We start from the raw sequence: 27,751 nt of genomic DNA, 5'->3' as shown, positions 1-27,751 counted from the left end.
TTGCCCACGCCAGACCACAAGTGCTGTGATGTCATCATCCATGGTGAGCTAAGAGTGCTAGGTGGAAACCGGTAGCAGTGGCAGCATGGCAAGGGGCCACTGCTCTTGGGGGGATGCAGTTGTCAATGAGGCAATTATTGATAGCAACAATGAGCAATTCTAGAGGTGCTCAATTAAACACAGTAGCCGATTAAGGCTGATTCTTCTATTTGGAGTGGTAGAGCTAGGCCCTACCAAAAATAGTCAGGCTTTTTCACTTCTGACAGAGGAGAAGGCACTGGACCTTCAGCCATTTTTCAGTTAGCAGAGTTGGTGTCTCCAGTCTCCATTGGTTCATGTAAAGGTTAACGCAGAAGGCGTTGGCTCTCACCGGACCTGCCCAGGTGAGCAGTGCCAGGGTGATTGACCATCGCAATTTGCCTGGGACTACCCCAAGTTTAGCAACATAAGTCCCACATTCCAAGAAACCCCTCAAGGCAGAAGGGTTGGTCACCCCGCCTTGTGGCCTGGGCACAGAAGAGCAGTGGGGAATTAGAGCCTGGACCAGCCAGGGCACTGGTGGGTGCCATCCACAATCTAAGCAGACTGGAGCGGGCCTCAGCTCTAGGGGGCTGCGTCTCTTCCTTCTGGCGCTTCTGGGTGCTTTTTGGTTCATCTACCTCTTGCCTTTACCTAAGCAAAGGGTGCTCCCAGGCAGCACCCTTCAAAGGCATAGAAGTGCCTAGGTGCTGTAGCTTCTGTGGTTTTCCTCAAAACACTTACATTCCTTGAAACACACCAGAAATCTACTCTCATTTGTTGCTATTATTACTGTAGGGTATTATTTGTCATCTGCATTTAAATCTGTTTTCCCAACAAACGGACAGATGTCCTAAGGGCTTCAGATTTCTGCCTTGCATTTCAAGTGTGTACTCCAGATGTAGATCTTAATACATACGTTTCAGAACAAGCAACCCTTTTGCACTGAAGCAGCAGGATTAATATATGCACCTAGTATCCTAAGAGGATGCCCCTTGGGCCCTTGTTTGTTCGTCTTTTCATATCCCCCTTCTAGCACATTTGCTTGGCGCCAGGGATTTTGTAAATAGCTATTTATAAACTCTGTCGGTCTGGGAGGCGATTCTTCATCCCCCTCCCCCTGCCCCATCCTTCCCTCTCTCCGTCTTTGAAGTTGAGAACTTTGGTCGAGCAGTTTCCATCTGAAATGTCAACACGCAGGACAAACAGCACTGAACTTTCATCATGGTTTCCCATTCCCACGGGCTCGCCTTTCTCTGCTTCCTGCTTGGGTTTCAGCGGTCTCTGGCTACAGGTATGTCTTGGGAAAGTTTTTTCTCTCATATAAACTGAGCGAGAAGGGCAGCCAGGCTGTTTGCAGTGAACTGGGAGTGCTGGGACCTTCCAAGCTACTTCTAAAACCTTCCCACATCTCATCTTTGTTCTTGACATGCCTGTTCACCAAGAGCATTTGCTGGCAGCTCCCATTTAATCTAAAGTTTCCCTTCCAAAAAAAAAAAACAACACCTGGGCACTTGCTGTGCGCTGGAGGAAAGGCTCTTCCTGAATGGTGTCGATTTGGGTGGAATTTATTTTCAAAGAATTTTCAGGAGCTGGTGATGTCCTGGCCATCTGTGGTGACTTGCTGCCACAAAGGTGGATCAAATGTACAGGATTTGGGGGCAGGTCAAGAGTGAGACGCAGTGACTGGGCTTTACACTTTCTCAGCTACCAATATTGCAGGAGGAGCGGGCTCCCGGCGCAGCTGTCCTGGGGTTCTGGGTAGGACAGTGTCAGGAACCACTGCGTGGGGACACTGGATTTCACTGCTTGCTCAGTCATCACTGCTGCATGACTTCGGCCACGCACTTAACTTCTTTAGGCCTGGGTTCCTTTTTTGGATAATTTCATCTTCCCTGCCCCCTGACAGGTGTCCAGAGGCCTGACAGACACACCACAGGAAGGTGCTCTGGAAAGCTCCTGCAGGCATGAGCAGTTACTGTTATCATTATAATGATTTCCAAGAACCCCAGTGGCCAGCTGTGGTTCCTTAAAACTGGAACCGAGCTGGCAAACACTTGGCTTCAAAATGTGGCTCAAATTGTTCTTCAAATTCCCTGGCAAGAAATTAGGCTTTGAGTGGGTGATCTGGGTCTGCTTGCCTCTCCTCTGTGGTGCCTTCTGTGCCCCAAGGGGAGCAGTTCCTGCTCTTGTGGGGCGGCGGGGCATAGAACTGCAGGTCATCCTTCCTCAAGTGCAGGAAAATATCAACAGGACTAACAGTGAATTTGCTTTTCTTTTTTGTTCTAGTCTGTCCTTTCCAAATTCTCTATAATAACCATAGATTACGTTTTTATTTTCCGATTTGTCTCTGATTCTCTGAAAGATTTTTTTAAAAAAATATTTATTTTTTATTTATTTCTCTCTCTTTACCCCCCTCCCCCCAGTTGTCTGCTCTGTGTTCATTTGCGGTGTGTTCTTCTGTGACCACTTCTATCCTTATCAGTGGCACTGGGAATCTGTGTTTCTTTTTGCCGCGTCATCTTGTTGTGTCAGCTCTCCGTGTGTGCAGCGCCATTCCTGGGCAGGCTGCGCTTTCTTTCACGCTGGGCGGCTCTCCTTACGGGGCGCACTCCTTGCACGTGGGGCTCCCGCGCACCCCTGCGTGGCACGGCCCTTCTTGCGTGCATCAGCACTGCACGTGGGCCAGCTCCACACGGGTCAACCCGGGGTTTGAACCGCGGACCTCCCATGTGGTAGGCGGACGCCCTATCCATTGGGCCAAGTCCGCTTCCTGTCTGAAAGCTTTTTTGGTGCAAATTTGTTTCCATTTGAAGAGCATATTATTCTGCTTTTAGCAGCCATCAGCATGTCTTCTTTTAAATTAGTCTTATTTAAAATCCATTCCTCAAGGACAGCATATGGGATTTGTTTTTACTTTTTCCTGTAGCCTTAGTGTCTAAAGCAAGTCTTTTATGTGCTCCATAAAAGACAGATTAAATAAAAATGGGAATGAACAAATGAACGTCATCACCCTGTAGAAGAGGCATGTTTCCATCAGCCTGAGGACTCAGAGCTGGGGTTCGGGACACAGAGCAGGGAGTGTCCTAGTTGACTGTTGGTGGCAAGTGGGTCTCTGTCCTCACCCCAAGCCTCCTCCTGCTCAGAGTGAATCTCCCCATCTGGACGCTGCAGCCATCTCTTCCCACCTCCATAAAATCTCAATTCTTTGATTTTTCTCTGCCAGTGTCCTCAATTTCTCTTTGCAGCCCTGATCTATCCCCTAAGAATACAGACATGCTAAAATATCTCTAACTTAGAAAAGAGAAGGGAAGGGGAGGAGAAGGGAGGGGAGAGAAGGGGAGAGGAGGGGAGGGGAGGGGAGGGGAGGGGAGGGGAGGGGAGGGGAGGGGAGGGAAGATTTCTAGCCTCACATAACTCCATATGCCCCAGTAGCTGGCACCTTCTCTCTCTCCCTTCACTTCTTTTTACTCCCTGAAATCTGACTTCCATCCCCACCGTTCCACTGAGGCTACCTTGCTAAACCAACCAACAACATTTTACTGACTGAACCCCATGGACAGTTTTCAGCCTCATCTTATGCTACCTCCTCACAACAAGGACGGTGGTGATCTCTCCCTCCTCTCGCTAATCCAGCACCCATCCCTCCATGTTTTCCTCTCATCTCTCTTCTCAGCCTCATGTTCTGCACTTTTCTTCTCTTCCTAAATGTTGGTTTTGTTCTCAGGCTTTCCTCTTCTCCCCTATAGATGCATCCTTTTTCCCTTATGGGGCTTCTCTTCGCACAGTTCCAGAGAGCACCACTTCCCTATAAATGTACCCCACAAGCCCCCTAGACTTGTGCAATAGGGCTACACTGACGATTTTAAACCCTACATAATTTTCAATAACTTAAAACATCCTCACCTCCATCTCTACTCCCCAAGCTCCAGTCCCCGTGTCTCTTTGGATGTCCTAAAGAATCTCAAATTTAACATGCTCAAAACTGGTCATATTGCCTCCACCCTGAGTGGCTTGGGTGAGTTTTAAGCTTCACAAACTTCACTTTCCTCATAAGCAAATATGGGATAATATTTAATAGCTACTTAAAAGTACTGTAAAAACTAAAGATGATGCCCGGAAGGCACGCTGCTGTTTTTGGTACAAGGTAAATACTTGATAACTGTTTCCCCAAAAGATGGCCCAGAAAGAAATGACAAGGCCTGGAGCTCAGGCAGACACCGGGAATGAGAGGAGGGGACAGATTTGAGACAGGCTAAGAGGTAGGTGCCACAGGAATGACAACAGTTGGCTGGGAGAACACCAGGAGGACAGAGGTTTCTGGAGAGGGTACAGGCCAAATGGCACTGCCATTTTCTAAGACAGGGAATTCAGGGAAAAGGCAGGTGTAGCCACAGGACACAGGGTGCGGGTGGAGATGAGGAATTTAGTTTTAAATACAATGACTTTGAAGTGCCTATAGGTTACTCAATCGACAAGAAAGTTGAATATAGAGATCTGGAGTTCAGAGAAAATTCTAACTGAAAAGACACACGTGCAGGTTTTAGTATGTAAAGGGGAGAGCTGAAGCCAGAAGTGTGGACGAAGTGGCCCAGAAAGAGTATTGAGGGTGGAAAGAAGAGGACCTAGACCAAAACCTGAAGAACTCCAACCATCAAGGGGCCAGCCCCAAAGGAGATGGCAAAGAAGCGCCAGAGAGGTAGGAGAAGAGCAGGAGGATGCAGCATCACAGAAGCCCGGGGAAGAGAATGTCAAAAGACAGCAGTCAACAATTTCCTGCCATAAATAAAACTCCAGTAAGATGAGAACTAACAAGAGCCTACAGGATTTGACTAGAGAAGCCATGCTCACAGTGGGTCAAAGAGTAAATGTGAACAATTATAAGAAGAGTTCAGGTAAGATGAGGAATGAAAACCTCAACTGAGACTCTGCTTTCAAGATTTTTGCCATAAAGGGAAAGATGATGGCAAAGAAGGGTAAGGGCTTAAGTTGATTGGCTGGAAGGAGAGAACTGATCAGGTTAAACTGGAAAGCAGTCAGAGTTCCAGAAGAGCTGGAAAGAATGGGACCCAGGATGAAGCTATTGGCTTGAATAGAGAGGAGGAAGCTCCAGCCTCCCTCCGCACCTGCTGCCTCAGCTCCCCACTGTCTTAGCCCCGCAGCTTCCTCCCACCTCCTTCCACCCTCCAGCCTCGCCTCCCGCTGCTGTCTCAACTTGCTATCTCAAGTGCACATGCAAGCGTGACACTCCTCCCCAAGAGAACATCCTCTAATTCATCCATTCAACAAATACGAATTGAATTAGTCTAAGAACTGGACACTGGTCCAGGTACTAGGATGACAGCAGACAACGTGGCAACAGTATCTGCAGAACCTAAAGCTGGTACCTCACTTTCTCATGGGCAGAACCTGCCGAGAAACCAAAGCATAAGTAAAGTATGAAAGGCCGGCTGGTGGCGAGTGCTGTAAAGGAAAATAAAGGCGATGGTGAGGCTGGCAGGGGCGTGGGCTGGAGGTTTGCCACAGACTCTCCAAACAGAATAAGTCCCATACCTCCTGGCAAGTCACAAAGGTCCTCCAGGATCAGCACTCGCATCGTTTGCTCTCCGGTCCCTGTCCCTGCCCTCTATGCTCCAGCCTCAGGAACAGAGGGCATCCCCAGAATTTGTAGGGTCTCCCCTCCACGACTTTCAGGGAGCTCCTCTCTCAACCCGACTGATGTCCATTAACCCTTCAAGACTAAGCTCATCTCCTTTCCTGACCGCTGCCCGCCCCCTCCCAGCCCAGGCATAGGTTAGGGATCCTTCCTTCCTCCTCAGTGCCAGCACTCACCCCACAGAGCCCTCGTCACAGCCTGGCTTCGTTGTTCTGTTGCACCTTCTCCTCCTCAACTCCACCAAAAGCAGAAACAGGTTACCTAGGTCGATGGTACACATTTCAGAACAGAATAACTTTTAATCCCCAAAGTTAACATTTCAATGTCTAAACTTTCAATAAATTAAACATATGCTCATATGTACTTTTTTGTTTATATAGAAAGGGATTACACAACAAGAGTTTTATCTTTTTTCACTTAAGATATCTTCTTAAGCATTGTATTTCATGGCTGCATTGATTACCATCAATTCATTTTTTCCAATTATTATTGTAAATCGTTCTCCTTATGCTGAAATGTGTGTACATGCCTCTGATTATTTCCTCAGTATAAATTCTTGGATTTAAATTATCTGGTCAAAAGGTAGGAGTGAGTTAGATTAAAAGTCAGTGAACTTATACATAGTTGGCAACGTGTTACATCTCACTGGCCCCACATGAGAAGGCGCACAACAATTTTGAATTTGTTCAAGCCTATGGAAAGTGCCATTCCCTTGCAGTCCTGAGCCCACAGGGAAGCCAGCAGCCAGCACATCTTCTGAACTAAATAAGCAAGAAGGAAGAGCCTGCCACAACTTGGGGGAGACAGGAATCCTGTTTGACTGCCATTACTAGGCAGGAAAAGAGCGTGCATGATTCCCATGCCCTTTGCGTGTGACAGGCTGCTAAGCATGTCATGGGATCTCCATCTCTCAGTCTTCACAACCCAGGAAGACGCCCACGGCATCCTGCACAGGCAAAGGCGTGCCAACTCCTTCTTCGAAGAACTGAGGCAGGGGTCCCTGGAGAGAGAGTGCAAGGAGGAGCAGTGCTCCTTTGAGGAAGCCAGGGAGATCTTCAAGGACCTGGAGAGGACCGTAAGTACATTGGCGAGAGGCTGGGGGGGGGGGGCCGGGTGGGTTTTCAGCTCTACCTCGAGCAGGGTCAGTGCAGTTCTCTGAGGCTGTGGGGAGGGGCCCTGTTAGTTTCCCTGGTTGCCAAAGCAAATACCATGCAACCATTTGGCTTAAATGATGGGAATGTATTGGCTCACAATTTTGAGGTTAGAAGTCCAAAATCAAGGTGTCATGAAGGTCGTGCTTTCTCCCAGAGGACTGTGGCTTTTCTGTCACATGGCAATGTTCATGGCAGCTTCTCCTGGCTTCTCGGTTCCATTGACTTCCAGCTTCTGGCTGATCTCTGGGGCTTTTTCTCTCTGTGTACTTCTCTATAAGGCCTTCAGCTATAGGATTCGGACCCATCCTAGACCACGTCTTATCTGAAGTCACTTCTTAAAAAGGTCCTGTTTACAAGGGTTCCTACCCACAGGAATGGATTAAGTTTAAGAACATGTTTGTTTGGGGTACACAGGGACACCGCGGGGCCGACCTAGATGATACTCTGGGGATGCCCCAATGTCTTGGAGTCTGTGTTTCTTCCTTGCCGTGGCTGTGAGAGCACCTCTCACAGGTGAGCCCGTCGGCAGCTCCAGTGTGCACAGCCTCTCCCTGTCTGGGTCAGGTTTCCTTCCCAAAGATGGCTTTGTTTTCCTCAGTTAGAGGTGCTGAAGTGATCCAAAGACATCTTCCATTTGCACACACTCTCCCTTACTCTCTGTTACACCAGGTATCCTAATTTCTGCATCAGAATCTGGTTCCAAATGCACATTTGACAAATGTGTACATTGTCTTCCCAAGGAAGGTCCCTCCAAATAGCCTAAAGGAACCTTAGGAATCCAGGGCTGTCTATGCAACAGCAAAGTGCTGCCAGCACAACTGATATTGTAGGAAACCTGTCCAGAAGAGCCTCTCTCTGCCTCATTGCCCAGGTGGGAAAAATCGTATAAGGGGACAACAGATTTAGGGGAACCACTGCTTCCTCCATCTGCACTTTGGCTGTATGATTACTTTGGCCATATGCTTAGGGTTGTCTTCATTTTTGTTTTCACTTTCTGGAAGATGCATCTTTAAATTGTATCAATTTCCTTTTAACACTTTTACCAGTAGTGTAGGCTCCAGTTACGATGGAGAGACAAGAGCTCTGGGTCAGGGAGAAGTTCTGGTGTTAAGTTACCCAAACATCTCTGTTTAGGAAGATGGTTCCAGGGCCTGGAGCTTCTGGAGCAATCAGGTAGTGGTCCTCTGTGACTGTTGGTTCATTCACTGGTCATTCTAGTTGCTTGCCTTTTCTTGCCAGCTGTGACTTATGCGTCACATCAGGACAGGGGGCTAACATTTCCCTTTCCAGGCATGTTGAAGGCGGTCAAGCTTTGCATTTGTATGCTACGTAATTTGTTCAAAGCATTTCCAACATGTCTCATCTTGTCTTATTCTCACAGAAACGCTGTGAGGCGTAAGTTCAGTTGGCCAAAAGATGCCTCAGGAGTAAATTTTATTTGTAGAGCACTTTTCAGTTTATAAAATGCCTTTTTTATATTCATTATTTCATTTACTCTTCATGTCCATGCATGGATAATCAGCCCCAGTCATCAGAGGAAAAAAATGGAGGCTCAGAGAGCTTGTGTGTCTTGTTCAAGTTTCAGCTAGTAAAAGGCAGAGGCAGGGCTAAAACTCAGTTATTCTGATAGGACAGGGCAAAGCATGGCCTCTGGTGGCCTTGCAGGATTCTGAAAAGAGGGAGAGAAAAGATGAGTAGAAATTGTTCCCTTCTTGTAGATGAGCCCATCACAAAGGCCCCAAGTCAGAGGCCTCCACTTCACCCTAACCCTGGCCCATGGCCATGAATTCAGAGACTCATCAATTCATTCCACGGATGCAATAAACCTTTGCTCCCGGTGAACACGTGTCTCACATGGTTTCCTCTCTTATTTCCTCAGAAGCAGTTCTGGACTATTTATAGTGGTGAGTAGGTGAACGGCCCATTTTGATTCCACCCCACACAACCGCCACTTCCCACCCCTGCCAGTTCCCATCTCCTCAGCACACTAACGCCAACTCTGTCCACAGATGGAAACCAATGTGCTTCAAATCCGTGCCAGAATGGAGGCTCCTGCGTGGATGAGCTCCAGTCTTACGTTTGCTTCTGCCTTGCTGATTTCGAGGGTCGGAATTGTGAGAAAAGTGAGGCCCCACTTCCTATCGCATAGTCGGCAGAGTAGGGGCCCCTGGGAGGCTGACGGGAGGCAGCCTGGCAGACTGAGCTGCTGGACCAGTACAGGGACTGGTCCAGCCTGAGCTTCAAGCCCTAGGAGGAAACTGACCTGGGTGACCTTGAAGGCTCCTTCCAACCTAAGAGTCGGGGATCTAGGATTCTAAGATGGCAATTCTCAGACTTAGCACTCCATGTCCCTTTCTGAGAAATATAAGCATCTTGATTTCCCAGCACTGGAAAGTTTCCAGGGGAGAGCTCCTACATCACTGCCCATTTTCTACATATCCCACCAGCCAAGACGGTGTCAGTAAACTTTACCTTCTCTGCTTGCTATTTCAAAGGGAAGGGTTTTTTTTTTTCACCTTCAAAATATTAAATTACACATTCTGATAGTGAATGACCTTTCTGGGCCACAACTGCCTTCTGTTCTAAGGTGAGCATTAGATCATGGTCCAGAAGCCATCCTGGGAGAGGGGTTAGGGTGATAGCACTGCCTCTCCTCTCCCTGCTCCCAGGTTGCTGCCAAGAGAGCCCAGGGCACCGAGGACACGCTGGCAGTGGTGTGGGGCAGCACCATGGTCCACCCAATGCAGAAAGGGATGCACCAAGCCTGTACACCCTGGGTCACAAACTGTCTCAATCTTTTTGTCAAATGTACAAATTCTATGCCATGGGTCTGCCCAGAACACATTGGTAGCTGATTAATGAGTCCTGGGATATTTAGTGTACACACACGTAAAATTAAACTTCCTCTACCAGCAAACGTATACTGCTCAGAAATTCATTTACTCCTTGGTTGTTAACGTCATATTTTTGTGGGAAGTCTTGAAAATCCACAGTCTGCTCTCTTGGTTAATCTTAAATAGTTGATACAAAGTTCCTAAAGGCAGATATAAGTATGGAATGCTGAATAAATGTTAATTTAAGGAGTATCGAAGGTCCTTCCATTCCAGCAGGCCTTATAGTTTGCAAAAGGGAACTTTGAGGGCTCTACCACCCACCCACTAAGCAAACCCCGTGAGGGATCCCTTATTATAGCGAATTGTTCTCAGGAACATGCCTTCTCCACCTGGGAAGACATCAGCAGGACCTGAGAGCCCACTTGCATTTACACCCTACAATCTTCTAATCTGCCTGTGGGATTAGACCAATGGTTCTTTTCTTTTTTAGGGTCCATGAGATATGTCCATACAGACAGACACACAGGTATACAAAATTCAGATATGACCATAGAGACACACAAGAATCTGAAGTTTCAAAAGGTTCACAGTCTACCTGAGACCCATTTGAAGACTGGCTCTTGTGCTATACATTTTATCCCTCCTCTAACCACTGGAGGCCCTCCTTTGCCAGATCTCCATTCAGTTGTCTTCTACTGGTATTTCTTCCAATTGGTGGAAAGTAATGTTTTCAAGAAATAGCTGATCACAAAGAAAAATAATCCTCAAAATTTATCTTTGACCTCCTGAGTGCCCCATGCCTAGTTTTCGTCTCCTAGTTTATATAATGAAGAATGTGAGTCCTTGGCAAGAAGGACATCTCACTTGGTTCTACTTGGTGCTTCCAACAGGAAGAAAAACATATTTGTATTATAAATTTATCATTTAAAAACTACACGTGGAAAATAAATTGTAAAACAAGACAAGGATACCAGCACAGCCACTCTTAGCATTTTAGCATATCAACTTCCAACATTTTTCTATGTGTGAGCACCAATCAAAGCGTATTTACAATTCTGCGTCTTTCACTTCAGTTTATTCATCAGTACGTGGTCATGTTCTTGTCCCCACACAACCATGACTGAATACACCTCTCCACATTGTGCCACGTTGGTCTTCACTGTGATCACCAGTTTCAATAAATCATTGGGTGAGCTTGCTTAGGCTCTTACCAGGTGTCCCTGTGGCTAGAATTTGTTGGCCCCTGGTAGGGCCATCTGGGGCCACTGGGTCAAGCAAATATAACTAGCCCACCTGGAAGACAGACATGACCTTGTCATCAGCATTTACAACTGCCACAGCCCAGAAATAGTTAAGCAAAAGCAAAGAAAGAAGGATCCTATCTATTACCCAGGGCTAAAAAGCCTCCAACATCTCTTTGCAACGTTTGATGCTAAACAACCATGGCTATAAATCTTCCAAAAGGTGCCTTCACTGCTGGGAATCCTGAATTTATACACAGAATCTACTCCTAGTATCCACGACCAAGACTCTCTACTTCAAAGTCAGGTTAACCTTTCCACATCTTCTGTCTGTCTGAGCCAGTGGCCAGCACTAGAACTAGCTGTCCCTGGGCTATCTCACTGGGGTGCTGAGGGTGTGGTTGGAAAATAATCTCATATCCCTGGCTCTCTTGACAAGACAGATCTCTGATTAAGTTGGAGGCATTTTAGGGAAGCGGACTTGGCCCAATGGATAGGGCATCCGCCTACCACATGGGAGGTCCGTGGTTCAAACCCCGGGCCTCCTTGACCTGTGTGGAGCTGGCCCATGTGCAGCGCTGATGCGCGCAAGTAGTGCTGTGCCACGCAGGGGTGTCTCCCGCGTAGGGGAGCCCCACGCACAAGGAGTGCGCCCCGTAAGGAGAGCCGCCCAGTGCGAAAGAAAGTGCAGCCTGCCCAAGAATTGTGCCGCACACATAGAGAACTGACACAGCAAGATGACACAACAAAAAGAAACACAGATTCCTGAGCAAATGGACACAGAAAGAAGACAAACTGGGGTGGGGGGTAAGGGGACAGAAATTTAAAAAAAAAAAAGAAGTTTTTACTATAGTAGCTACTTTCCCCAAAGGGCCCTCCCCAGCTTTCCGTCAGTCACTTGGAAGTATGATGGTCCTGGGTGCCACCACTGGCAAGCTCTTTCATTCCCAAAATGCTCTCCCAGCCAGCCCTGCCCTCCTACAGGCAAGGCTGCTTGGACGATGTGACTTTTCCTACCTCCAAGCCTTATCCATCCAGCACAATCCACATAGATGGGGTTGTGCCAAACTCAGTCTCTGTTGGCCACAGCTGGGCGCCACCTTCCTAGAAGCAAACTGCTCCTTGCCCCCCAGAGAATGGCCGTCCACCAAGCTGGCTTTCTTTAACCCAGGTGATGGTGCCCTCTCAAGCTGTCTCTTTCTTATTACAGACAAAAGCAGCCAGCTGATCTGTTTGAACGCGAATGGGGGCTGTGAACAGTACTGCATTGACAAACCAGACACCCCGCGCTCCTGCCGATGTCACAAGGGGTACACACTCATGGCCGATGGAGTATCCTGTGAGCCCACAGGTAACTAATCCCTAGGGGGCTGTTTTGCTTCTTTAGCTATTTGGTTTGCATTTGCCAGATAAGCCAGGCACCAATGTTATTCTGCCACATGTTCCCTTAGCAGATGAGACCGGGGTGGCCCATCTTCTATTGAGTCCCACTAGGTGCTGACCACTTAGAGACAGGGAGAAAGACTGAGGGTAGTGATGACCACTCCCAGCCCCCCGAGAAGAGTGACGAGGAGTTCCTGTGGCTAGTTCAGAAGAACCAGGACGGAAGGTCAACCAGCCCCAGGCGTCCTGGACAAGTCTCCCTGAAAGGGCCTTAAACCACCAGCTACCTTCTGGGCAGGCCTGGAAGACCAAAATAACTCTCTCTGCCTCGTTCTAATTCCATACTCGCGGCATTCCAGAGCTCCTAGGACCTCTACCAGGGTTTCTTGAATCCACTGTTGCCATATCCATTGTCTGTAACTATTACTAAACAACTCCAGATACCAAAACCTTTTTAAAGGCAAGCACTTTTCAGAAAATGAAAATTTTCTCCAAACCAACCTCAGACTAATGGGCACTGCAATTTCAAAGGCTGGGATACTCCAAACTAGTTTAGTCTCTTTCAGAGATGGATATACCAAGCCTTGTCTAAAACACCTGAAATGTAGTCTGCCACATTTACATACCTTTACACACCTTTTTTTTCATGCCCAAGGACTTATTGGAGCTGTGAGTGGGGAAAAAAAAAGAGTGGGGTCAAAATGGCAATACAATTTTCCACGACGTTGGTTAATCTTTAGATGGAATGTTATTCACCCTTTAGTAAATTCAGTCGATACGTTTTTCCCCTTGAAAAACTAGCAGGAAATTAGTTTCAGAAGTAGGACTTTCTAGTTCCTCCAAAACCAGCCTCGCACCATCTCGCACCACCTCTTCATCCAGCAGTTTTGACAAGCCGGGCCCAGTGGAGCGCCTTGAACATGGGAACTCGGGCAGGCAAGGAGACCCTCTCCTCTGCCCTGGGCCCTGAGGGTGTCCCCACACTTCCCTGGAAGCAGAGGCTCAGTGCTGGCAGAAGAGGTGAACAGCCAGGCCTCTGCTTCTGAAAGTACAAATGCTCCTCAAGCCTTTTACTCACAAGCCCATTCATCCTTCAAAAATTCCTGTGTCTTGGGGACTTTTGTTTCATACAGTTGAATATCCATGTGGGAAAATGCCTGCTCTGGAAAAAAGAGAAGACAGCGACTCCCGAGGCCGAATTGTGGGTGGCAATCTATGTCCCAAAGGGGCATGTCCATGGCAGGTAAGGCTTCCCTGGCACGACGGGGTGCTCTGAACCATGTTTTCCATCCCCGATGCTCTCCTGGCTTGAGGTTCCCAGGTCCTAAGGGGCCTGGAGCCTTTGGAATAGAGCTAAATCAACAGCTCTCAAAGAGAAAATCGGCATTCCAGCACAGAACAAGTCCTCCCTGCTCACGAGCAAAGTATTGAATCAATTTTCCTCTTTGTTTTAAATTTCACACATCCTTCGTGTTTAACAATACTACTACTACCATTATCTGATGGGGTGTATGTGCCAATCAAAATATCTATGCCACCTCATCACAAAGCGTTTATTCCCATTTTATTGAGGAAACTGAGGCCACACACCTCATACATGACAGAGGCAGAATTTGAACCCAGGACTGCCAACTCCAAAGCTCCATTGTACCATTTGCCTCTGAAAGCTGAGGTTTCTTGATCCACGCAAAATCTTTCAGTTGTGGTGGCATCTAGTTTTCCCTCCCGTCGGGCAGCCGAAGCTTTCCCCCCTCATTTGGGCAGGTCTGTGGAACAGTGGCTGCTTCAGAGCGGCTCCTTCAGGGACCTCTCTGCAAATCCAGTCTCTGAGTCTAGTGCACCATGGGGCACAGGCTGCAGTGGACACTCTCAGCCCTTGTGCGTGGACCGGCAGCATCGGCATCACCCGGGAGCTTGTTAGGGCTGCGACATCTCGGGCCCATCTGGACCCCTGAATCCGAATCCACGTTTAACAAGACACCCAGGTGAATCCTGCGCACGCTAAGTTTGAGAAGCGCAGCTCGGTCTAAAGCATCCCAAAGCAGGTCCAAATTTTAAATGGCGACTCCTCCAGCAACCTTAGTCATTACTACTTTCATTCTGTGTCACCCAAGTCAAAAAGCCAAGTTTTTGGTTTGCTTTTTTAATTAGGGTAAATGTATAGTCATTTGAGACGCCCACGTGAGAAGCCCATGTCAGGCTTGGCGTGACACCTGAGATAGAGTCAGCATAGGGGGTAGCTCCATTTCTCTCATTTCTCCTCAGGAATGTTACATCTTAGCTACTTTGGTGTCTTCCAAACCAATTTCTCTGAACGTCCCATTTCTAGCCCTGCTCCGCCCTGGCCTCACCCTGACCCGTTGGTCTTGCTGCTCAACAGTCCACCCCCCTCTGGCAGCCGTCCTGGTCAGAGGGGGCAGGCTTTCCCAGGGCCACTGGCCTGAGAGGCTGACAGAGCCGGGGGGCCATCAGGATGCCCGGCCTGCACCTCAGCTTTGCAGGACACAAAGGTTGATTTGATTGACACCCCCCAGGTTTTTGGTTCCCAGGGGAATAATCTGAACTAAGCATATCCAAATGAGACCTACATATTAACTGAATCCCCCAGCAATTCATTTACAAAGGCTTTGTGATGAGAGACTGTGAATGCAGAAGTGCGTTTGTAGTATCAGCAGTGAGAGGCATCTGGATCAACTCTCCTGGAGTAATTGCAATGGCTGCTGCTTCCTGAGAGCTTGTGATGTGTGCCAGGCCCCATGCCAAGACTTCACGTCTCATTTAGTATCATTTAATCTTCACCACATGCCCCATGACGTAGATACAACTGTCATCCCCCATTTTACAGATGAAGAAACAGAGGCCCACAATGATTGAGTACTCACCCACGTCTGAGTTGAGATTTGAACTGGGGCCGCCCAGCTAACAACACTAGACCGCCTCTCAAGAGATGAGTCTGCAGATCTACAGGTGGATGGTCTGAAGATGGTTTAGCTTCTCAGGCCCTTGCACCATGCTTTTGAGCTGGGCAAGGGCGTCTGCTTTGAGCCTGCAATAGCTCTTCTCATCCATCATGGGGCAACTTTTCTGTGCTTTTTTTTTTTAAGATTATTTTTTTATTTCTCTCCTCTTCCCCCCCCTCCCCCAGTTGTCTGCTCCCTGTGTTCTTCTGTGACCACTTCTATCCTTATCAGCAGCACCAGGAATCTCTGTTTCTTTTTGTTGCATCATCTTGTTGTATCAGCTCTCCATGTGCGTGCGGCGCCATTCTTGGTCAGGCCGCACTTTCTTTCACGCTGGGTGGCTCTCTTTAGGGGGCGCATTCCTTGCTCATGGGGCTCCCCTACATGAGGGACACCCCTGCGTGGCACGGCACTCCTTGTGCGCATCAACACTGCTCATGGGCCAGCTCCACATGGGTCAAGGAGGCCCGGGGTTTGAACTGCAGACCTCCCATGTGGTAGGTGGATGCCCTAACCACTGGGCCAAGTCCACTTCCCAACTTTTTTTTTCCCTCTGAAGGACCCAAGATTTTGGTGAGGTGAGAGGCTTGCCTCACTGGCAACACATTGTTCTGGGGTCCACAACTTGAGAAAATTGGGCCTAAGATCACTTTGACTCCTTTTACAATCTCTTTTCTCCCTGGCTGATCTGCAAGTTACAAGACCTGATGAAACACACAAACACACACACACACACACACACACACTATTCATTGACCCTCATCTGACTCTACCTCATTCATGGAGACGCAGTCTCTTCCACAGAGTTCCCTCTCGCCCTACAGTTCCTTGCCGTGCAGAGGCTGGCCTGGGAAAGGACTTTCACTCCCCTGTTTCCCATCCGTTGTGGGAGAATCACCCCCAGGAGAAGATCATCCACTCAAGGCTCGAGTTCAGCAGCCTCCTCCTTGCTTTTAGGGAGAAAAGAGAAGAAAAGAAAAAGAAATATTTATTGAGGGTCTAGTATGTGCAAAGAACTATGCTAAGGGCTTCACATATGTTATTTAATCCTCATGACAGCTCTTTGATGCTTTGCATGAAAAATTAGTGTTGCTGGGTTCAACGTGAAAACACTGGGGAAGGCAGAAATGGAATCAAACACCTATAGTTCTATTGTCAGGTCAATATACTTGAACTTCCAGTTCCCTGAGGAGGGCTCTGCCAGAGACCATTTGGAAGCCAATTTTGAAGGCGCAGTCCACAACTTTGCCCAAGGAGGGGTCTCCAAAGATTCCAGGGTTTCAGAAATAAGTCATTTAAATACCAGTTCGTCCCAAAGGATGTATAGAAATGGTGAGAAAACAAGGAGGCAATGCAAATGATGTAACCTTCAAATGTGTTTTTCCCTGGCTCAGGCTATGTTAAAGCTGACAGGGACACTGCTGTGTGGGGGAATTCTACTTGATGCCACCTGGGTGGTCTCCGCAGCCCACTGTTTCGACAAATTCAACCAATGGAAACTGAAGAATTTAACAGTGGTGTTGGGTAGGTACTGTCCTTGTCTCCTTCTGACCTGAGTGATGATGATACAAGGGTTAGAGGCTGGGCCTGGAACTATTGTGAACTATGCACGTCCATGACTAGATTTACACCTCCACAGAGAGAAGCCTACGGCCACCTCTGCTCACCAGGCTCCCCCCACCGAGGCCACTGCCTTCTCAAGCTCTTTCCCATTCCCCAACAAAGTATGAAGCAGACCAAGGGGGAAAGATACTCTAGTCCCCAACTCACTTGGTTCGAGAGCTGTCCCTGGTGAGGATGCAGCCTGTCCAGAGTCCCCATGGCACCAACTGTGGGGCAGGCCCTCTCTGATGGGTTTATGGGGAAGAGGAGAACAAATGAGGTGGGTCAGGCCCTGTCTGGGAAGAGCAAAGGAAAATTCTCAGGACCTCCTTCTTCATATGCAACCCACAGCTTCCCAGAGCCCAATCCCCTTCTTCACTTGCCTTCAAAGCCACAAGTTCCAGATTTACAGTGCAATTCACACTCTTCCCACTTGATCCCAACAGAGATTTTCATTTCCTGGAAGGGCTAGCTACCATCTGGGGAAAGGTCTGCTTGTGTTGGCCCTAATGTTGGATGGAGGGCTCACTCAGCTATGTAAAAGGAGACCTCCAACTCTTTTCCAATTCTGAAAATGGATTATTTCCCCCATTCCATCACAGTCTAAGGCCAGAGGAGCAAAATAAGATAGTAAAGACACAACAGCAAAGCAAGGGTTTTTGGTGGAGAAGATTCTGCCACCAGTTAGCACGCACGTGACTGTTCACGGCTTCTCTTTAGGTGAATACAACTTAAAGGAACAAGAAGGCAGTGAACAAGAACGGCAAGTTGCTCAACTCATATTCCCTGACAAGTATGTTCGAGGCATGATCAACCACGACATTGCCCTACTCCGCCTGAAGGCCCCTGTGAACTTCACCGATTACGTGGTGCCCCTCTGTCTGCCCGACAAGGACTTCTCTGAGAAGACCCTGGCCTACATCCGGTTCTCCTCCGTGAGTGGCTGGGGCCAGCTCCTCCACAAGGGCGTCAAGTCCCTCCGGCTCATGACCATGGACGTGCCCAGGCTGATGACCCAGGACTGTAAGGAACAGACGCAGAGGAGCGCAAATGCCCCGGTGCTGACAGACAACATGTTCTGTGCCGGCTACGTGGATGGGACCAAGGACGCCTGCCAGGGTGACAGCGGAGGCCCGCACGCCACCCAGTACCACAACACATGGTACCTGACAGGAATCGTCAGCTGGGGCGAGGGCTGTGCGGCCGTGGGCTACGTGGGGGTGTACACCAGGGTCTCTGAGTACACCGAGTGGCTGAACAGGGTCATGGCCTCGAAATCAAGCCCACGCAATGTCCTGCGAGTCCCTTTTCCCTAGCTTCTCACCCTCCACTCTATGGACCCATTTCCATGCAGAAATAAAGTTGCTCCTGCTTGGAGTTGTCCTTGTATCACATCCCATAAACTCTTGTGCATTTCTTGGGGGCAGGGGGGTAAATTGAGAGGGAGGGAAAGAGAGAAACAGAGACTGAAAGAGGTAGAGAGATACTGAGAAAGGGAGAGGCCAAGGGAGAGAGAGACTAGAGAGGATGAGGGGGAGAGTGGGAAAGCCAGAGAAATTGAGAGAGATTCTGAGGAGATTGAGAGACTCAAAGAGGCTTAGAGATTCCAAGAGGCTTTAGAGTGGTTGAGATGGGAACATTTATGTTGTATGTATGTTTCCATGATTTTTAAAAAAGCAGCTATGGAGACATTGGCAATTAAATGCAATACATTATCCTGGACTGGTTCTAATAATGTTGTAGAAAAGGCACTAAGGACTTTTTGGGATGTATGGAAAACACTGGATTATAGACTGTGAACTGTATATCAGGGTTAAACTCTTGACCTTAGTAAATGTACTTAAGGTGTTTATATAATTGAATATCCTGGTTTTTAAGAAATGTGCATGTTAAGTATTGTGTGTTCAAGGAGTATTATGTATACAATCTACTCTCAAAGCTTTAGCCAATAGATGACAGAGGAGATAGATGATAGAAACAGAGAGAGAAAGAGAGAGAGAAAGAGAGATGGATGGATGATAGATAGATAGATAGATAGATAGATAGATAGATAGATAGATAGAAGAAGAATATGGCAAATGTGATAAAATGTTCAAAGTTGGTGGCTTTGGGTATCTGCATGGGGGTATGTTGGAGTTCTCTGTACAGGTATTGTATTATTTTACAACTGTCCTGTAATTTTGAAATTGTTTAAGATTAAAAGTTAAAAAAAGACTAAAAAAAGAGCCACACTGGAAAGCCAATGTAGCTCAGTGGTTGAGTACCTGTCTCCCACATATGAGGTCTCGGGAAATACGAAGATGAGAAAGGGAAGCGAACTTGGCTCAATGGATGATCACAGGGGAGGTCCGTGGTTCAAACCCCGGGCCTCCTTGACCCGTGTGGAGCTGGCCCATGCACAGTGCTGATGTGCGCAAGGAGTGCCGTGCCACGCAGGGGTGTCCCCCGCGTAGGGAAGCCCCGCGCGCAAGGAGCGCGCCTCGTAAGGAGAGCCGCCCAGTGCGAAGGAAAGTGCAGCCTGCCCAGGAATGGCGCTGCGCACACGGAGAGCTGACACCACAAGATGACGCAACAAAGAGAAACACAGATTCCCGGTGCCGCTGATAAGGATAGAAGCGGTCACAGAAGAACACACAGCAAATGGACACAGAGAGCAGACAACAGAGTGGGGGAAAGAAGGGGAGAAAAGTAGGTAGGTAGGTAGGTAGATAGATAGATAGATAGATAGATAGATAGATAGATAGATAGATAGATAGATTGATAGATAGATAGATAGATAGTTAGATAGATAGATCTAAAAAAAGAAAGAAAGATGAGAGAGAGACTCAGAGAGGCAGAGGTGGATAGATGGATCCTGGAACTAAGAGAGACAGAAAGCGTCCCCACAGCCTTTCATGAAAGACACCTTCCAGGAGTGACGCCACGCCTCACCCTCCAGAACTCCTCCCCAGCTGACTCATGCCGCATGTGTTGTGCTGCTGGCATAACAGTGTGTGGTCTCTCATAATGAGAGCAGTGCAGGTGTACAGACGCACATGCAGGGCTGTGGGCTGCTTTCTGAAGGTTGTTTTTAACGTTTTTTTTTTCTTTACTATAAAAATATTTCATCTTCATTTTAGATAAATTAGAAACATCACACATCATTTCACCATTTATTGGAAACCATTGCTACTATTTTAGTTTTTTTCTATACATTAATTTTTAATACAAAACGGACAGCTCATATTCCACATATTGCTTGTACCTGCTTTACCCACTTAACCGTATGTGGCTAAATCTTCTCAATACATTTTGTATGTGTTTGTGGTTGCCTGATATTTCACTGGATGATCTATAATTTATATAACTGAAGTCCTGAGTTAATCACCAAGGTTTTGTTGTTGTTGTTATTTTCTGTCACAATTACTGACATCTCTGGAATTAACTTTCTTATATGAAGGCCTTCATTGTTGTTGCTATTGTTTGTATTGATCTGGATTTTTTCTTCTTTTTTATTGGAGAAGGTTAGGTTAGCAAAAATAATCATGCAGAAAACAAGAGTTCCCTTATAGCCTTCCCTCACATAATTGTTTTCCCGATTAGTAACACTTTGCACTAGTGTGGTAACTTTGAAACTATTAGTGTGACAATATTATTATAATTACATTATTAATTACAGTCCATAGTTTACATTGGGGCTCATGGTTTGTGTTGTTCAGACATTTTTTTCTTTTTAGTCACATAAGATATATCCAATTAAAAATTTCCCCTTTCAACCACATTCAGAGATATAATTCAGTGGTGTTAATTACATTCACAATGTTGTGCTCTATTAGCAAAAATTTTCCATCACCCCAACAGAAACTCTGTACCAATTAAGCATGAAGTCTTCATTCCCTACCCCCACTTCAGCCCCTGTCAGTCTGAATTCTAGTTTCTGACTCTATGAATTTGATTATTCTAATTACTTTATATCAGTGGGATCATACAATATTTGTCCTTCTGTGTCTGGCTACTTCACTCAGCATGATGTCTTCAAGGTTCACCCACGTTGTTGCATATATCAGAACTTCATTCCTTTCCACAGCTGAATAGTATCCCATTGTGTGTATTTACCATGCATTGATTATCCATTTTTCCACTAATGGACAATTGAGTTTGTAGCAGTTTGATATAATTGATGAATTCTGAAAAGAAAAGAAATATTAGATTATGCTTGTGATCTGATCTGTACCTGGTCATGATTGAGTTATGATTAGGGCATGGCAAAGAAAAGGCATGGCAAAGAACAGAGTTGAGGGGTTTCTGATATTGGAGTTTTGATGTTGAAATTTGATGCTGAAAACTTAAACTGGAGCCCCAGGAAACCAGCACGCAGAGGAAAGAGAAGCTAGCCTCAGGAAGGAAGGAACCTTGAGCCCAGAGAAAAGCAAGCCCCAGGAACGTAGGAACCCAGGAAGCCTGAACCCTCGCAGACGTCAGCAGCCATCTTGCTCCAAAAAGCCTTTGGTGAGGGAAGCAACTTATGCTTTATGGCCTGGTATCTGTAGCTCCTACTCCAAATAAATACCCTTTATAAAAACCAACCAATTTCTGGTATTTTGCATCAGCACCCTTTGGCTGACTAATACAGAGTTGCTTCCATCTTTTGGCAATTGTGAATAACGTCTCTAGGAACATCAGTATGCAGATATCTGTTTGAGTCCATGCTTTCAATACTTTTGGGTATATATTTAGTGGTGATATTGCTGGGACATATGGTAATTTTATACTTAAATTTCTTTCTTTCTTTTTTTTTTTTTGATGTGTTCACTCACTTTAATAACAATACGTTTGCCATGTTATCACCATGAAATGTAAACTTAGACAGACAAGAGAATTTCACAAGTGCAACAAAGCATTCCATAGTATGTCTAGTTAGCGCATGTCTGACCAAACCAACGTGCTCATAAATCACTGATCACTTTCCACACAGGTAATGTGTTGTTTAACATTGGTGAATCTTACAGAGAAAATACATACTATACACCTTTAAGGTCTTCATTTGCTTTTGGATTAACACTTTAAATACATAACCTCTATTTAAATATGACTTTTAAAAATTATTCTACGACAGCAAAATATATACTCCTGCAATTACAAAAGAGCTAAACTGGAACCCATAATTAAATTAATCTCATGTTTATTTATAAGTGTGATTCTAAAATAAATACTACCTCTAAACAGCTGTTACCATGTTTTCAGGTTTGGCTTAAACATATGCACGTTCAGTTGTGGGAGGCCTCACAATGTTATACTATGTGCACTTTTCTGAAAGGGTTCTTTAAGAGTCCCCCAGCCCTAGAATACAAAATACTAGACAGTCCACAAAGCAGACAGAAAAATTTAAGTTAATTCTGGTAAAAAGCACTCTCACCTAACAACCAAGCAATGAGATTTTCTGAAGGAACTGGAAGTACTTCAGGGTTGGCCTGCTGCCTTTTTTTAGAACTAATTTCAACATAAGTGTTTGAGAATTTGAGTGACATGTTTCTTTTGTGCTAACCTGACTCCCCTGCATGGCCCTAATTCGTGAACAAGTCACTAGTAATTTGGTCTCCAGGCAAATCAAGTCTGAAAGAAAGGAAGCCAATATTCAAGACACCGTGTTATTGTCCGAACCTACTCCAATGATTTATTTTCAACATATACATGTCACCTCAATTTGAGATGTCTAACTAAAGCAAATAGCACCACTGAGGCCAGGCCAGCATCTCTTCTTTTAAATTTTAGGTTTTGCCCAGTACTCCCGATACATGGAATAGCCCACACCAACTGTCATTGTTCCCACAACAAAGCCTTGGGTGGCCACACGCAGGTGAATCAGGTGAACGGACATTTTCGTGTTTCCCTGGCTCTTTAGTTTGTATAATCCATATGCAACAATTGCTGCAAAACCTGCCATCCCGCCAGCGACCGCTGCCTGAGGCACCCACCGGCTTCTGACGCTGCCCACGTGCCCGCCCGGCCCGCCTCTCCCTAATCAAATTTCTGAGGAATCACAAAATTGTCTTCCACAGCACCTGTACCATTTTACATGCCCACCAACAATGAATGAGTGTTCCTTTTTCTCCACATCCTCTCCAAAACTTTATATTTTCCAATTTTATAATAGCAGCCATTCTAGTGGATGTGAAATGGTAGCTTATTGTGGTTTGGGTTTATATTTTCCTAATTGCTAATGAAGTTAAGCATCTTTTCATGGGCTTTTTGGCCATATATATATATCTTCTTTGGAGAAATGTTTGTTCAAGTCTTTGCCCGTGTTTTAACTGGACTGTTTGTTGGTTGGTTGGTGAGTTTTAGATTTATTTATATATTCTGGATATTTAAACCCTCATCGGATATGTAGTTTCCAAATATTTTCTCCCATTATGTAGGGTGTCTTTTTAGTTTCTTGAAGAAGTCCTTTGATGCAGAAAAGTTTTAAATTTTTATGAAGTCCCATTTATCTATTTTTTCTCTTGTTGCTTGTGTTTTGAGTATAAAGTCTAAGAAACCATTGTCTAACCAAGGGGCTGAAGCAGCTTCCCAGTGTTTTCTTTTTAGGAGTTTTGTGATTTTGGTTCTTATATTTAGGTCTTTGGTCCATTTTGAGTTAATATTTGCATATGGTGTGAGATAGGGGTCTATCTTTGTTCCTTTGTATAGAGATATCCAGTTTTCTCATCACCATTTGTTGAAAAGTCTATTCTTTCCCCATTTAGTGGACTTTGCCTTGTCAAAAATCAATTGTCCATTATGAGAGGGTTTATTTCTGAAATCTCAATTCAATCCAATTGGTTTATATGGCTGTCCTTGTGCTGGGACCATGCTGTTTTGATTACTGTAGCTTTGTAATGAGTTTTAAACTTGTACAGTGTGAGTCCTCCAACTTTGTTCTTTTTTTTTTCAAGATGATATTGGTTATTTGGGGTCCCTTACCCTTCCATATACTGTGAAGTTGTGGATTGGATTTTTATCCCCATTTCTGCAAAGAAGTCTGTTGGAATTTTGATTGGGATTGCAATGAATCTGTAGATTGCTTTGGGTAGAAATGACATTTTAGCAATATTTAGTCTTCCAATCCATGAACACAGAATGTCTTTCTATTTATTTAGATCTTCTTTGATTTCTTTTATCAACTTTTTAAAGTTTTAAAAATAACAATAAACTTTATTTTTAGAGAAGTTTGATGTATAAGTTCTATATATGTTAGGTTTATTCCTAGATATTTTATCCCTTTAGTTACTATTTTAAATGAAATTTTTAAAAATTTCTTATTCAGATTGTTTATTACTAGTGTAAAGAAACACTATTGATTTTTGCGTGTTGGTTTTATACCCTGCTACTTTGCTGATTTTGTTTGGATTTCTCAAAATTTACTATTTCTAAGTTCACGTCCTTTGCAAATAGGGAAAATTTTACTTCTTTCTTTCCAGTATAGATGCCTTTTATTTCTCCATTTTTGCCTAATTTCTTTGGTTAGAACTTCTGATAAAATGTTGACTAATAGTGGTGACAATGGGCATCCTTGTCTTGTTCTTTATCTTAGAAGTAAAGCTTTCAGTCTTTAACCATTGATTATGTTGTTTTTCATGTATGTCCTTAATCATGTTAAGTAAGTTTCCTTCTATTTCTAGTGTTTATTAAGAAGGGGTGCTGTGTTTTGTCAAATGCCTCTTCTATGTCAATGGAAATGATCATGTGGTTTTTCTCTTGTTCTATTAATGTGGTGTGATACATTAATTGATTTTCTTATATTGAACCACCCCTTGCATATCTGGATAAATCCCACTTGATCATGGTATATCATTCTTTTAATATCCTGTTGCATTTAGTTTGCTAGTATTTTCTTTTTTCTTTTTTAATGCTGCATCCATTTTTTAAAAGATTTATTTTTTATTTATTTCTCTCCCCTTACGGTCCCCGCCCCCCCCCCCCCCCACCAGTTGTCTGCTCTCTGTGTCCATTCACTGTGTGTTCTTCTGTGACTGCTTCAATCCTTATCAGCAGCACCGGGAATCTGTGTTTCTTTTTGTTGTGTCATCTTGCTGCGTCAGCTCTCCATGTGTGCTGCACCGTTCTTGGGTAGGCTGCACTTTCTTTCACGCTGGGCAGCTCTCCTTATGGGGCACGCTCCTTGCACATGGGGCTCCCTTCGCAGGGCACACCCCTGCGTGGCAGGGCACTCCTTGTGTGCATCAGCACTGCACATGGGCCAGCTGCACACAGGTCAAGGAGGCCCAGAGTTTGAACTGCGGACCTCCCATGTGGTAGGCGAATGCCCTATCCATTGGGCCAAGTCTGCTTCCCGCTAGTAATTTCTTGAAGATTTTTGCATCTATATTCATAAGGGATATTGGTCTGTAATTTCCTTTTTTGGGGTATCTATATCTGACTTTGATTTAACCATCACATTGGCCTCTTGGAATGAGTTAGGAAGTGTTCCTTTGTCTTCCTTCTTTTCAAAGAGTTTAAATAGGATTCATGTTACTTTTTCTTAGAATGTTTGGTAAACTTGACCAGTGAAGCCATCTGGTCCTGAACTTTTCTTTGTCTTTTTTTTTTTAATCTTTGTCATTAATTCTACCAAATGTTAAGGGAAGAAATAATGTCAGTTCTACTCAGAATTTTACTCTGTAGAGAGAATATTTCCCAATAAAGTCTATGATTCCACAATCAACTAAAGTCATTAAAATAAATGAAAAGTGCTGATCAATATCACTTATGAACATAGATATAAAATTCCTCATCAAGGTTTTAGTGAATCAGTACAACAATAAATAATAAGGATAACACATCACAACCAAATGGGTTTATCCCAAGCATACAAGGCACAGGTTGCTTTAATATTTGAAAATTAATCATTGTCATTCAATATATTAATAGATATAAAAAAGAAAATTATTTGCAAAATTCCACACCCACTCATGATAAAATCAGCAAACTAGAAATAAGAATTTCTATTAGAAGTTCTACAACCTAATAAAAGATGTCTTTGAAAAATCTATAATTAATATTATCCAAATAGTGAAATGCTTTTTTGATAAGTGCAGGAACAAGGCAAGCATGTCACTCTCACCATTCCTATTCAACTTTGTTCATGAGATCCTAGCCAGAGCATGAGTCTTTTAAAAACAACAATAATTTAAAAAGCATACAGTTTGGAAAGGATGAAGTAGAATTCCCTAATATAATAATTTTTGTAGAAAATCCTGAGGAGGCAACAAAAAAATACTCAAAATAACAAGTAGCAATATCAAGGTTGCAAAAAGGAAAGATCAATATATTTCAAAATTCTATATCTATACCTAGCAGCGAACATTCGGAAATTGAAATGAAAAACACCGTTGATCCATGTGCACTCAAGAAGAATGTATATTCTGCTGCTTCAGGGTGTCTATCAGGGCTACTGGGTTTATACTATTTTATGAGTGTTCTATTTCCTTATTTATCTTCTTCCTAGATATTCTCTCCATTATTGAAAGTGGTGTACTGAAGTCCCTCCTACTATTAATACAGAACCGCCTATTTTTCCCTTCAAATCTGTCAATATATGCTTTATATATTTTGAGACTCTGCCTTTAGTTGCATATATATTTATAATTATTATGTTTTCTTATTGAATTGACCTTTTATCAACATATAGTGACATTTTTTTGTCCCTTGTAACACTTTTGATTTAAAATCTGTTATTTGATATTATAGCTACCCCAGCTCTCTTTTGTTTACTATTTGCATAGTATATATATATTTTTCCCATGCTTTCACTTTCAACCAACTTGTGTCTTTGAAGGTGAAGGTGAGTCTCTTGTAAGCAGCATATAGTCAGGTCTTGATTTTTCATCCATTCTTCCAATCCCTCCCTTTTGACTGGAAAGTTTAATCCATTTACATTTAAAATAACTGCCGGTAATACAGGAACTTCCTCTGCCCATTTGGTATTTGGTCTTTGTAAGTCTTATATCTTTTTTGTCCCTCAATCATCCCATTAATTCCTACTTTCATATTCCTACTTTCACATTCAACTGATTTTTTTATGTACCATTTTTAGTCCCTTCTCATTTCTTTCTGTGTGTATTTTTCAGATATTTCCTTTATGGCTAACATGGAGCTTAAAATTAACATCCTAAATGTATAAAAATCATATTTGATTTGATACCAATTTAATTTCAATAGCATATACGTATACTTCTATAATCTTCCACCTCCCCACCTTTTTGTTGTTCTATAATCTTCCACCTCCCCACTTTTTTGTTGTTATGTTATGCATTTATCAGAAACTATATATTTATAATTACTTTTTTGAGATTTTACCACTAATTTATTTTATGCATTAGGATGATATACATACTGCAAAATCGTAATTACCTCTAGGGAAAGATTTATATATTGGACTATGATATCACAAAATCTTTTCCATTCTCACATATTCTTCCCTCACAGCTTCCTGGGGGATCTGAAAAGAACATTGGACTAGGAAAAGTGAGTTATTTCTTAGGTCCTGAGACAAACTCCCCTTTGTAGACAAGTTGTTTAATCCCATCTCAACATTCTCATCTATAAAACATGAACAATGGCTCCTATACCATTGAACTTCCAGCCTGGTGGATAAAGCCCTAAACTGTGAGTCAAGAGATTAAAGTTTGAGTTTGATTTTCCTGCTGACAAGCAAATGACTTGGAGTAAATCACATAAAGTCGCTGAGACAAATTAATTCACCTGTAGAGTGGGCCTAATTCCACCTGCCTCATAAATTTTTCCCAAGCGTTAAAGAATATAAAACTATATAAATGTTTTCTAAGCCGTAACTACTTGTAGGTGCACATGATATTATTAATTCAGATTCAATTAGATCTCATGAAATTGTATAACTACAGTGCTTTGAAAAACATGCAAGAAA

The 27,751-nt window shown here is 44.4% G+C and overlaps 1 protein-coding gene across 4 annotated transcripts; it reads left to right on the top strand.

The window, feature by feature from the left end:
• The first annotated feature begins 1,172 nt into the window (after positions 1–1,172).
• Positions 1,173–18,242, top strand: F7 (coagulation factor VII). 4 transcript variants are annotated; one of them, XM_004450735.5, is made up of 8 exons: positions 1,173–1,312; positions 6,589–6,749; positions 8,708–8,732; positions 8,838–8,951; positions 12,114–12,254; positions 13,420–13,529; positions 16,641–16,770; positions 17,569–18,242. In XM_004450735.5, exons 1-8 carry the CDS (start codon positions 1,243–1,245, stop codon positions 18,162–18,164), a joined length of 1,347 nt encoding a protein of 448 aa, XP_004450792.2. In that variant the 5' UTR covers positions 1,173–1,242; the 3' UTR covers positions 18,165–18,242. The 4 variants fall into 4 exon arrangements, with proteins under 4 accessions (XP_004450792.2, XP_004450795.2, XP_004450794.2 ...); XM_058276389.2 differs by having other exon boundaries at positions 1,247–1,312; positions 6,554–6,749; XM_004450737.5 differs by lacking the exon at positions 6,589–6,749 and having other exon boundaries at positions 1,186–1,312.
• Positions 18,243–27,751: the final 9,509 nt, after the last annotated feature.

Source organism: Dasypus novemcinctus, chromosome 15 (genome assembly GCF_030445035.2).
Source record: "Dasypus novemcinctus isolate mDasNov1 chromosome 15, mDasNov1.1.hap2, whole genome shotgun sequence".
Classification (NCBI taxonomy): Eukaryota; Metazoa; Chordata; class Mammalia; order Cingulata; family Dasypodidae; genus Dasypus; species Dasypus novemcinctus.
This window is presented reverse-complemented; position numbering and strand designations above follow the sequence as displayed.